The sequence below is a fragment of the Lotus japonicus genome, chromosome 6, assembly GCF_012489685.1.
Source record: "Lotus japonicus ecotype B-129 chromosome 6, LjGifu_v1.2".
Classification (NCBI taxonomy): Eukaryota; Viridiplantae; Streptophyta; class Magnoliopsida; order Fabales; family Fabaceae; genus Lotus; species Lotus japonicus.
Genome location: NC_080046.1, coordinates 57,578,892 through 57,592,220, shown reverse-complemented (window position 1 = coordinate 57,592,220; position 13,329 = coordinate 57,578,892). Strand labels below are relative to the sequence as shown.

At 36.4% G+C, this 13,329-nt stretch overlaps 1 protein-coding gene across 1 annotated transcript; it reads left to right on the top strand.

Annotated features, from left to right (window-relative positions):
* The first annotated feature begins 10,000 nt into the window (after positions 1–10,000).
* On the top strand, positions 10,001–13,015 carry LOC130724043 (30S ribosomal protein S1, chloroplastic). The gene is made up of 7 exons (XM_057575203.1): positions 10,001–10,338; positions 10,742–11,017; positions 11,211–11,291; positions 11,668–11,949; positions 12,034–12,144; positions 12,416–12,502; positions 12,772–13,015. Exons 1-7 carry the CDS (start codon positions 10,063–10,065, stop codon positions 12,871–12,873), a joined length of 1,215 nt encoding a protein of 404 aa, XP_057431186.1. The 5' UTR covers positions 10,001–10,062; the 3' UTR covers positions 12,874–13,015.
* Positions 13,016–13,329: the final 314 nt, after the last annotated feature.

Sequence of the window (13,329 nt, the reverse complement as noted above, 5' to 3'; positions counted from 1 at the left end):
TTGTTTGAAATTATAGATAGGAGAAGGAACCATGATACTAATCTTCTAGAAAGTCAAGTATAGTTTCCAAGGTGGGGCTGGGAAAAATTGATTCTGGAAAATTTGAAGAGTTGGGAACAGTTTGTGGGAAGGGAGAAAAATATGAGATAGTAGAGAGAATGAGTAAGGTAGCTATTTTGTGTGTTAAGTACAGGTCAGTATAGTGGAAATTCCAAAACCTTTGAAACCATGATGGTTGGGGCAAATAACCAAACAAATCATTCATCAAATAGCACTTTTGGTTCAGGTTCTGCTAATGAATACCTTGATAATGCTTTGACATTGAATTGGCCTCTAGCTAAGTGGTTGAAGTTTTGCAATTTGGTAGCATGTTGGACAATTTGACCCTGAATGCTTTACCTTTTAATTGCTATTTCATGTGTGCTCACATTTTTACCTAAGGACCTGTTTTAGATAATTATGTTACTGATCTTATTTTCAAAGACATTGTAGTATATTTATTACAATTATGATGCGGTTTGAAAGATAAATTGAAGTTCCCAATTCCTCAGAATAACTAATAATCTGAAAAGGTGGTCAATTATTAGTTGAAATTCAATTAAATTGAAACTGAAAGAAATGATTTAAATGTCATTTAATCATAAAGCTAATGTTTATTGTCATTAGAAACATAACAGTTGAAAATTACAGAAAGAAAAAAAAAAGAGTTTAAATACCATTTAATATGTTTATTGCCATTAAAAACATAACAGACTAACAGTTAAAAAATAAATTAATTTATTTTAGATTAAAAAAATTCAATTAAATTGAAATTGAAAGAAATGATTTAAATACCATTAAAATTTAATCTTTCTGTATGTAACAAAAAAAAATCCATTTAATCTACTTATATTTTGATTCAGTAACTGAATAGATAATTAAGGTGGAAAAAAAAACTTGAGTATCATTAATTCTTCAGTCCCAACTAATAACAAGTAAGTGGAAAACTTTCTAAGCAAATTGAATTCCTCATTATCTTTATAATAAATTTATACTATTATATTTTTTTATCTGCAGATTAAGATTATAACTTCTTCTGGGAGATATGTAAAGAGGAGAAGTGTGCTTCCTATTCCGACACTCTTCATTTTCAGTTGCGTCAAATTAGGAAGGGAAAAAGGATAGTATATGCTTGGATTATACACAAAGTCAATATACTCTTATTTTTATTTGGTGCATTGTTGTTTTGTACTGAAACATTGTGGATGATTAAGAGTTTTATGTCGGCTTTGTTTTTTTGTTAATTAAAATTGTAAAGGATATAAAATAAGTTTCTTCAAAAAGGAAATTTTTACTTTTCTACTTTTATATAGTTATTGTCTCACTTCCCTTCCAACTGTAGCACCCAATCAAAAAGTTAATGATTAAATGTGATTCAATCATAATTTAATGTTTATTATCATTCAAATCATAACAGTTGACAATTCATTTAAATTGAAACTGAAAGAAATTATAAAAAGACCATTTTATCATGAAGCTAATTTTTATTGCCATTAAAAATATAACAGTTGAAACCTCAATTTAATTGAAATTCAACTCAATTTAATTGAAACTGAAAGAAATTATTTAAATATCATTTGATTTTTTTATAGAAATGATTTAAGTATCATTTGATGTTTTTATATTTTGATTGACTAACCAAAAAAAATAGTTATGTTTTTTTTTTTGAAACTGAAAAAATAGTTAAGGTTGAAATAATAGTATTTGGGTTCTCCCACTAATGGCAAGCAAGGGAATGTGAATTTTTTTGAGCTAATTACTCATTATCCTTATGATAAATTTATTCTAAAATTGCGTTTGAGAAAACTTCAATTAACCACATATGGTAACAAGCGCTTATTCATAAGTTAGTTTGAGAATTTTTTTTGAAATAAATTGAAAATAAACTATAAATAAGTATAAGCTCTTTTTCATAAGCTATTCTGAATATCTCATGAAAATAAGCTTAAAATAACATATATTTACGTAAGCTCCCCGAAATATTTGCATAAATGTTTATGTTATAAAATAAGCTCAAATAAACTCTTTGAAAAGGGTGTGAATCATGTTAATGAATATTGTTAATAATGTAACATTTTTTGGTGTATCATGTTGACCAACAAGTTAATCAGCGTATAATGGATTTTGCGATGTTTGTCGTTCTTAACTAAATATTAAAAGTATTTAGCAACTACTATGGAACTGAGGTGCATAGGTTTGGATCGTGGAGGCAATAAACAAACTTTTCCTATAAGCGATAGATGCAAATCACACGATACTAATTTATAACATCATAATCAACGCAGGGTTTGATCAATGAGTTTTTTTTTAGTATTTATTTTTAGCACATACATGTTACTTTAACTCCCTGTAATAAACTATTTAATACATAAAAAAATAATCATCAATCAAGCATTTAGGAAAACAAAGAGAAAAGATAAAAACAGACATTCAATACAAAAAACTTATAAAATTATGATTTTAAATATCTAAAAATATTAATTCTTTTAATCCGTAAAATACCTTTTAAAAAAGAACACAAACTTAAAAAAAATCACACAAAAAATAAAAAATGAAAATCCCCCGTGCATCGCACGGGTAAAAAATACTAGTACGTTTATAAATTACAAGTTTTCACATGCATATTTCTGTTATAATATTGATATGAACAATTAAAACATTTTAGGAGTAGCTATGAAATCCTAATAGTTTTTTTAATGTTTATATAGATTTTTAATGTTCATATTTATAATATGAACTTTTATTATATGTATCATAATAATAATAATAATACCATTTTGATTTGTGCATAAAATTTTGATTGCTCACACAATTATAATCATGTAAAAGAAACACAAAAATAATTGTAACACCCCGATTTCGATGGCGTCACTTTAGTAACCAAAAGTAAACTTAATGCGGAAAAACGTGAATATTTTTTTTTTCGATAATAACTAAGACAAGACTGAATTAAATAAAACCCAAAAGCGAAATCAACAGAACTAATATACAATATATACTACAGCCCCCGCTGTAGGTAGCTAACCACGTCACGAGTAAACCTCCAGTGACGGGTAAAAAGAAAAGTAGCGCCCGTAGGCAATATGTACAAACCAAATCTAAAGGTAAGTGTTGAAGGTGTGAAAAACGACTAGAAGGGGGGGTTGAATAGCGTTTTCAATATAAAAACTTTCCCCTTAAGATTTAATGTAAATCTTTTCGGTTTCTCTAAGATAGATGGTGCAGCGGATAAAGATAGAGAGAAGAGAGAAGCACACAAGTATTTTATCCTGGTTCACTTGATAAATCCCTCAAGCTAATCCAGTCCACCCGTTAAGGTGATTTCTTCCTTCTTAGAATGAAGGCAATCCACTAATCAGATAATTGTTACAACTGCACTTGAAACCTACAAGTGACTAACAATACACTGACTTAGCTATCACTAAGATTCACTCTCTTAGTCTTCTCTAGGATCCGATCAACCTTGATCTCCTAAAGGAATCACCACTAAGATTCACTCTCTTAGTCTTCTTAAGGATACTGACCTACCCGGTCCCTTAAGGAAAATCAAACAACTGTTTGAGGTCGGTGTTTACAAAGGTTTGCTTCTAAATAAGCTGAGTGTAAACTAAATAAGAACAGATGAAGAAAGTAGAAGCTTGAATCTTTTCTTGTATTGCAGCTCTTGGTTTCTCTCTCTTGCTTTCTTCTTTTCTTCAGCCTTTTATAGTCCAAGGTGCAAAGGATATTTCTGTTGAGAGAATATGACCGTTGGAGGGAATTTCTGGAACTTCCAGAACCTGCTGTAGCTGAACCTTGGTAGGTAGGCTTGTCAGAATAGTACACTGCTCTTGTACTTCTTGATAGAGACATTTGCCTTTAACCAATGACTTCTGATCAGAGTTATGCTTCGTGTTGGAACTTGTGAAGCTTGGTGATCAGAGTCAGAGGGATGCTTGGATCCTCTGACCTTCGTAACTTCTGCTTCTGGACCTTCAGAGCTTTTGGACCTTCAGAGCCTCTGGTCCCTCAGAGCTTCTGGTCTTCAGATCTTCTGATCCTCAGATCTTCTGATCCTCTGATCTTCTGATCCTCTGATCCTCAGATCTTCAGATCCTCTGATCCTCAGATCCTCTTATCTTCAGATCTTCTGATCTTCAGATCCTCTGACGAATATATCTTCTGGTGTCAGAATCAGAACCTGTTTGTCAAAACACTCAAGACAAACATTAGAGTATCATAGTTGTTCATCCACAAATAAATACTTGTTATCATCAAAACATAGAGTTGTACCACATGACCAAATCTTGATCTTACAAGTGTCCGCCACACCATCCCTCAAAACTGAGAATAAGCTGGCCCATCGGCCTGAAACAAGACCTCCTATGTCCAACCAACTCTCTGTGATTCCCGTAAAGAAACCACACAAAAAGCTATAGGTGGGAAACTACCCTGTCCCAAAGGAAGCAAATGATGTTCAGAGCTAGACTCTACTCCTACACTAATCCCATCTCTAGGAGCTCACTCCAGCACTAAGACCTACATGCTAGCATGATCGTCGTCCGAATTCGAAATCCAGAACGACCTAGTCTATGTACATCCTCCGTCCTCCTCTCGCTACCGCGATACGCTCCTGTTCCAGCTTCTCCCCTAGTTCCTCCCGAAGGGGGAACCATCATGAATCAGCCCGCCGAAGACATCTGACAAAGGGCGTTTGTTCGCCAAAGCACACACAGAAGACGCGAGGGTCAACTCCAAAGAATTATATAAATAATACCACCAATAGATACCGATAAAAGATTAGCCACTTAGGCTTATAACTAGGGATAACATCCTAGGGTTGCATTATTCCACAAAGAATATAACGACTGTAAATCACAGTTAACATGCATCAAGTAGAACTATCAAGTATCAAACACACTCATCAACTAAGTCAGAATGCATGTTGCATGAGATGATATGGCGGTTAACCCAGTTAACCAAATGCATTCCGAAAACGGATGGACATCAAACAGATCAATCCTAGCACCAGCAACGGTGGGACCATTCTGCCCGCGTGCCTCTTACACCAAACATAGGTATGGACATCAAACGAGTCAATCCTAGCACCAGCAACGGTGGGACCATTCTGCTCGCGTGCCTCTGGGATGGACATCAACCGGATCAATCCTAGCACCAGCAACGGTGGGACCATTCTGCCCGCGTGTCTCTTACACCAAACCAAGGTAGCCAGATCAGCCATAACCCGTAGGTCTGCTACTAAGAGTCACCTAGCAGCGCTCTTACGCGGAAATCCTGGTCTTATAACCAATTTTGGAATCCGCCGTGGTCCGGTATCTCGCCGTGTTTAAACCACTTAATGAGTGCATGCAATGCAGTGATTAGCCAAACAACGTCTCCGACCTCACTCGACACGTCGCCACGTGTTCTAGCTAAATTAATGTCTCTAAAAGCTTACCCTAAGGTAAAGTCGATTCTGCGACAAAAGACACTTCTTCACAACAACACATAATCCACGATGATCTCCAAATCATCCGACTCATCTCAATCCGATGGTCACAACTGCTCAACGAGCACAGAGTATCACACTCTCGGAAACTAACGGTTTCCCGGACTTATCCCCAGGATAGCCCAACAACATAGCTGCTCCAACAGCACAACAACAAACGCTGCTCCAACAGCACAACAACAACACATACTCAACGCCTCTCCATTTTCTCAACACTCGGATCCGACGACACTTCTCGTTTTCCAAAACTAAGATTTGCATCCGAAGCTTCCTTTCGAGTTTATTATCTTTATTTAAAGATTTAGAGGTTGTTTAATGTCTTATGAGTTTGCTTTTCAAAATAATATCCTTTTAGTTTTATAAGTTCTCGGGATCTCCTAATCCCCAAATGACTCCAGAGAATGTCTCGATCCATAAACATCATAACAAGGCCCGAATCTCATTCGTCCTATCAAACTTTCTCAAAACTCTCAAAATAAAATCGGCATGACCTGCCCGCTATTCTCACCGTTCAGAAACTCAGATTTCATTGCAAAAGTATAAATAACTCAGCACAATCAATCAACATGTCATATATCAATATATTAAGCAATAACCACATAGCACTTAGCATATAAGGCATGCACCACACATCCTAAATTACCCAATTAGCACTTAGCATGTAATTCACTCATCAAAACATTCAGTAGATGCATCATCTACATTGTCAGCCGAAGCCTCAGAAAACATTTTCCAATCACACACAATCCAGTGCATAAACAGTAAACAATGTCGAAAGCATCGACCCTAAGCATTAACTAGAGATTCAGTGAGAAGCCCTCACCTGCAGATTCTCCAGGATGAACTTCCAACTCTTCCTCACAATCAAAGTGTTGTTCCTCAGGAAATTCCTCAAAAGTTCCTTTAAAACAAAATCACAGAAATACTATCAGAATCTATCGAAACTAAGCTATCGATACTTACTAAGGTTACTCGAAGTAATCTATACTCTAAGGTACGATAATCTAGCGCGAAAGACAAGTTTTCGGAAAAGGAAATTTTCCTCATCCCCCTTAATAGGTTCGGCCACTTTTCACAATTAGGAGACTCGATTTTTCTTCGATCAAACTTGGTTCCTATGCTATCATTAGCCGTAACTAAGGTTATTCTGAACTCGGAAAAATTATCGGATCAAAAACTGTCGCAGGGGTATTTTGGTCATGATTTTTAACTTAGAAATTTCAAAACTGAAATCCCAAAAACCAAATTTTGCAGGGACGTCACCAACGACGTTTATGACAACTAATCCTACTAGCACTAAGCTAAGGCGATAGTTTTCAGCCTAAAGTTTGAAGCTTTACTCCAAAAACTCCAAAAATGGGTATTTTAGGCTAAAATTGATTCCGGCGGAATTCCGGCGACATAACGGAAAATCTAACCCGGCAGAAGTGATCTTGGGCACATAAAGAAGATGTTTAGAATCAGAAATGAAAGATTCGGGATAGTTTTGCAAAAACCCATAAACTATCAGCTCAGAAAAGTCTACAGAAAAGCTATGGAAAAAGCGATCGGAGGTAAGGATTAGCGACTATACCTCGAAACCTTGAAGCAGCAACTGATTGATCGACGATCAAGCAAGGATTGAACAAAATCTCTTCCTCCTTCTTCTTCTTCTTGGCCGCGGGTTTGGGTGGGGAAAATGGTGGAAAATTTGTGTTTTTCTTCCTTTCTTGGCTATATATAGAGGTTGGCAAAACGCGGTAAAATGAAAGTTTTGCGAATCTGATTTTTCCGGCTTCATTCTCCATGAATTCTAAGATATGTTTTGGCGAAAGAATTCCAAAACTAAAATGAAGTCTCCTTGTATTTTTAGCGACTAATGCATAATCGGTATAAAACTATTTTACCCGATAAGTTGCTTTTTGAATCGAATGTCGGAATGGAAAACTTCCTTCTGAAGAAAGATTTGAAATTATCAAGAGAAATGGGTGTACGCGTGTAGAATATTCATTTGAAGCTCTGAATAGAAAAAGTCTTCATTGTCGAGAAATTCTAGGGTTTTGAAATACCAGGGTTTCGATTTCGGCAAACTTCCGATGATTGGAATCGGACGTTCGTAGATCCTAGAGTTTCGCCTCGAAACGATTGTAATATATGGAAAAAGAGAAGTTCTAACATTTCTCTGAAGATTTTTGGAATTAACTTCCATCGTGCCTAAAAGTGAAAATTAGCTATATACTAGGGTTTCTGACCTAGGTTTAAGCGTAAAACGATCGTGCTATATCTTTTATCGATCATAATGCAATCCTTGAACTTTCTCCTTCATAAATATATTCCTTCCGATAAACTCTTGTTCAGGTTTTCCTTCACGATACGTCAAGCCTAATCGTAAATGGAAATCTCTTCCACTTATTCTAAGCTTAAAAACTTGGGTCTCACAATAATCGTCCAAATTGCAATGCATGAGTAACTACCCTAGGTACGTATTAAGTGAGTGGAATGTTTATTGTGAGAGATGAGAGCATTAAATTGTGATTATTAAATATAACATGAATGATCAAGATTAAAACATAAAGTCAAAGTCATATGATCATTAAATACATTAAATCTCAACCATCCATTTATAATTGTACGGTCATGATTTAATGTTCTCATCTCTTACAATAAACATTGTTCTCCCTTGATACACCATGTATATTATATTATATTTTATATATATATATATATATATATATGTATGTATGTATGTATGTATGTACGAGGAATGCTACGATACTCCCACTAGGTTTTATGAAGAAGTATTGTGGCATACAACACCTTTTTTATTTAGACAAAAAATGGAAGAGTGGTGCAATTTTACTTAAACATAAGATATTACCACGTACCAATAGTAAAGAACTTAATGACCCCTAACGTGCACCATTTTTAGAGTGGTAAAAGCGGTGCAATATTACACCACTTGCTTTAACCTGCTATATCAGGTTAACACATTTTTTCTAAATTAACATATAACAAATTTTTAATGAAATTTTTTTTTAAAAAAAAAGAATGTGTTGATCTATTATAACCTGTCAAAGCAAGTAATGTAAAATTACACCACTCTAAAAATAGTGCAGGTGGTGTATATTAGGGAGAACCTAGGAACGTACAGGGAAAAGTACAAGTCACTTTATTTGTGATTTATATTAAATCTTTAGTTTGATTGTCAAAAAAGAAACTTTCCTTTAAAACCATCATCTGATCCTCAATTCATTATAAAAGCATCATAAACCTAACACACAAGCCTATGCAAACCTAACATGCGGTGGAGGCTGACAATTCAGCCAATTGTGAGGGCGTCTTCAAGATGACAATGGTATTTGGGTTACAAGATTTTGCAACAAATTGGAGGGAGTTTGATTTGGCACGGCAGATACCAGATCTGGCACACTAGGTTTTTTTTTTTAAATGTTAGAACTACCCTTCGGAACTTTAAGTTCCAAATACTTATTTGAAAGTGAAAGGTTTGATGAATGTGAAAGGGTTGAGTCCCTGTGTTCTGTTTAATACTGATATGCTTCAGAACTTTAACTTTCGAAGCTCTTCGGAACTTCATTTTCCGAAAATAAACACGCACAGACATTTCTGTATTTCCCACTTTAAAGTGGGGTGGCAAATCTAACCCATGGAGTTCCAAATCCAATCCCCCAAATTGGACAATGCGAATCTTCTCCTTGCAGAGTTGTGCGCCATCAATTCACTAGTGCAATTGGTTCTCGATCATGATTTCCCGCAAATTCATTATTGAGAGTGACTCAATAGAGGTTATTCGTTTCGCATCTTAAGTGTGCGAGCAGAACCATCCCTACACTAAGATTATTAGCCACATTACTCATGGTGTTTTTATGCATGGCAACATCAGGTTCTCGAGATTTCAATTTGATGGCGGATTGACTTGCAAGTGCGACATTGGTCCTTTCTTTTGGAATCCATATTCTTTTCAATAATTTTTAAGATGGTATTATCAAGGATAAAATTCTCCCAAAAAATAAAATAAAATAATGATTGTTTCGGAATGAACACTCAGAACGGGTATAAGCCCCAAATCCTAGCTGAGGTAAGGTCTGGTAATAACTTATCCGTTTTTAGATAAATGCAAAAGTTCTTTTACATAATCTCAAAGCTTCCTTTTATCGGGTAAATACCAGAAGTATTAATTTCTAGGCTAACTGGCCTAGTTAGGCTTTGCCACGCTCGACCCAACTCTCATACACACTAGTGAACGCCCTATGGCGGTCGCATATACCACTTTAGTTGATCTCGTTCCGTCGCCCTTGGCTTGGGAGCTTTTCTTCCGCTTAAGCGCCCTGGGCAGGACCTCTTTGGGGTGGAGGTCTCGCCAAGTCCAATAATGACAAGTAAATTCATTTACCAAACTGTCACATGAAGACAGTAAATTTTAAACAAAACTACTCCTTTTTTTAGCTTCATAGTTCATCCTAAACAAAATAAAATTGGTTGTGTTGTGTCTTATTTCTGATTACCTTATCTGAACAGGGTACTGAGAAAGGGGAAAGATGGCAATGGCATCTGTGGCTCAGCAATTGAGTGCTGTTCGGTGGTCTCCAATGCTATGGAGGCGGAGCCAGAAGCAGAGGCGCGGTGCTGGTACCATCGTCTGTTCGGTTGCAATCTCGAACGCACAGAACAAAGAGAGAGCCAAGCTCAAACAGCTCTTTGAAGATGCTTACGAGAGGTGCCGCACTGCTCCTACAGATGGTGTTTCCTTCACCCTCGAGCAGTTCACTACCGCTCTCGAGAAGTATGACTTCGATGCTGAGATTGGGACCAAGGCATGTTTTCAACTTGATCGCTGTACCTGGTTGTTTTCACGGATTTTTCTGTTGGGTTGTTGTGATTTTCTGTTTAGATATTGATTTTGTTAAAATTTCAGAGGTTTTTTAGTTGAAGATGAAAAGGGTTGTTGTCAAATTGGTTTTTTTAGCTGTGTATGGATGGATAATTCATGTTGCTGCCTCTACTTAGTGGGAATGGGGAAAGGGCTTTGATTGTTGTTTTTGTTGTGTGTGTGTGTGGATGAGAGTGTTTGCTTACCTAATTTGTCTGTGGCAATTTGTTAGTTGTTTGTGTTTGATGAAAACAAACAAGGTGCTTGTAGCATGGACATTTTGCATTTTGCTCTTTATTTTGGGGATGGTTGTTAGTGGTAATTTGAATGGGTCAGTGGTGTTTCAGGTTAAGGGCACTGTGTTTGGTACTGATGCCAGTGGAGCTTATGTTGATATGACTGCAAAGTCTACGGCATACTTGCCCCTCCAAGAGGCATGCATCCACAAAATTAAGCATGTTGAAGAAGCAGGTTTAGTTCCAGGCGTGAGAGACGAATTTGTAATCATTGGTGAAAATGAATCTGATGATACCTTGTTCTTGAGTTTAAAGTCTATTCAGTTTGGGCTTGCATGGGAACGCTGTAGACAGCTTCAGGCTGAAGATGCTGTTGTCAAGGGTAAAGTGAGTTTTGTGTTCTAAGACATTCATATTTGTGTTGATTTCAAACCAGAATACACACACACATATATATAATATCAATTTCTTGTAATCTCTATTAAAAGGAAAACTGTTATTATTACCTTTGTGAATTTATATATTCTCTCCTCCTTAGCCATCTTTCTTTTTCTCCTCATATGTGCACTTTGTGTGGCAGATTGTTAATGCAAACAAAGGTGGTGTGGTGGCTGAAGTGGAAGGCCTTAAGGGGTTTGTTCCATTCTCACAGATATCAACGGTTAGCTTCTTGACGTGCTTTGATATTTATGGACTTACATGCATCCAGTTCAAACTTTCCATTTGACAAGAGCCAACTTATGGCCAGTGAAAAAAGTTATTAGGGTTTATAGTGGAAATCAAAATCAGATGAGTGTAACCTACTTTTGTGTTATATCAAAGAATAAAATCAAAGCCCTGATGCAATATACCATGCATTATGTATAATGACAAAGACATAGTAATTCTTTGACAAGTATTGGTGACACAAACTTATGAATATCACCCTTCCACTATTCTTACATATGTGTTGAAACTAAGTCATGCATTTAAGTTTATAGAACTTCAATTGCTCAATTATATTTTTATCTTTTCCCTTTCTGCTTATTTTCATTTAGAAATCGACTGGAGAAGAGCTTCTTGAGAAGGAGATTCCTCTAAAGTTTGTGGAGGTGGATGAGGAACAGTCTAGACTCATCCTCAGTCACCGGAAAGCTGTGGCCGACAGCCAGGGACAGCTAGGAATTGGATCAGTAGTCACCGGATCTGTGCAAAGCCTAAAGCCATATGGTGCCTTCATCGACATTGGTGGGATCAGCGGCCTCCTTCACGTCAGTCAGATCAGTCATGATCGTATAACTGATATTTCAACTGTTCTTCAACCCGGTGACATTCTGAAGGTAAATATATATAAAGCTACGTGTATATGTGCTTACAATTGCAGGTGCCATGTTGACATATAATCTTATTTAATCTTTGATTAGGTGATGATATTAAGTCATGATCGGGAGAGAGGCCGAGTAAGTCTTTCAACAAAGAAGTTAGAACCCACACCTGGAGACATGATTCGCAATCCAAAGCTTGTCTTTGAGAAGGTATGATTCAAAGTCAGGATCACAGGCCTTTTTCCGGCTGCATATCTAAACTGTAATTGTAGAATATCAGGGGCTTTGCTAGTGATGGCTTATTTCCACTTCCTGCCTTTTCTGCTATTCATGATTTATTCCTAAAAGAAGTCAAAATACAGGGTTCCTTTTCGTTCTATGTTATAGTTCTTTACAGCTCTTCCCTTCAATGATTAATCATCTACTTCAACCCTTTTCATTATGAGAATGCACAATCGTAATTCTTAATCTGCTCTTATAGGCGGAAGAGATGGCTCAGACATTCAGACAGAGAATAGCCCAAGCAGAAGCTATGGCTCGTGCTGATATGCTTAGGTTCCAGCCAGAGGTATTTATTTGTTAATTATATGTTTAAATTATAAACTGCATGAAAATGAAGCAAGGGATCCTAGGTGACTAAAATACAAATAGCATAAAGAAGTCACTTCTTGCTGCTGATGATGAAGAGTCTTAGAGCTTCTGAAATGACAGGGTTTAGAGGACATAAACAAAATTTGTGCATTTCACTTCACCTTATAGAATTCATGCATGGTGGGAGAGATATGTAATGGGCTCATTTTACAAACTATTTCACCCTTATCCTTCATTTCTTTACAGAGTGGATTAACTCTCAGCAGTGATGGGATCTTAGGACCACTTGGTTCAGACTTACCTGCAGAGGGGCTTGATCTGAGTGATGAAGTATCCCTACCTGAGTGATTCATAATTGAGAATTCAGAACCTGCTCCCCCTCCCCTCTTTTTCTCTTCTTTTTGTACCTTGCTCTAAATATTGTTGTACAATGATAAACCTAACGTTTTCTTTTCTCACAGCATAAAAATGAACAACTCCATTCTCTGTACCTATTTGAGCAAATTACCCCCTTGCTACCATAGTTGAGTTATTTCACATCTTACCTTTATAATGATTCTTTTCTGTCCAAATTTAGGAGAGGTTGCCTCTGTTAGAAACCAGAAATAACAATGTGCACAAGTGGAAAATGAAATGTTAGAGCTTTATATTCACAATGAATTGGAGAATGAATTACAGGAAAAGAGAAAGAAAGTCTCTCTTCTTGCCCAGAGCTAAGCTCCTTACAGGTATGCACTATGCATTCTGCCCTCTCTCAAACTTGATTCTAACAGAATGACCCCCTCCCAATCTATTCCCCACTCC

What these genes read in the sequence shown, in the direction of transcription:
- LOC130724043 (XM_057575203.1), top strand. Translation starts at nt 10,063, where the DNA reads ATGGCAATGGCATCTGTGGCTCAGCAATTGAGTGCTGTTCGGTGGTCT. An exon ending in CATTCTCACAGATATCAACG is followed by an intron (nt 11,292 to 11,667) that starts GTTAGCTTCTTG and finishes ATTTTCATTTAG; the next exon opens with AAATCGACTGGAGAAGAGCT. An exon ending in CAAAGCTTGTCTTTGAGAAG is followed by an intron (nt 12,145 to 12,415) that starts GTATGATTCAAA and finishes CTGCTCTTATAG; the next exon opens with GCGGAAGAGATGGCTCAGAC.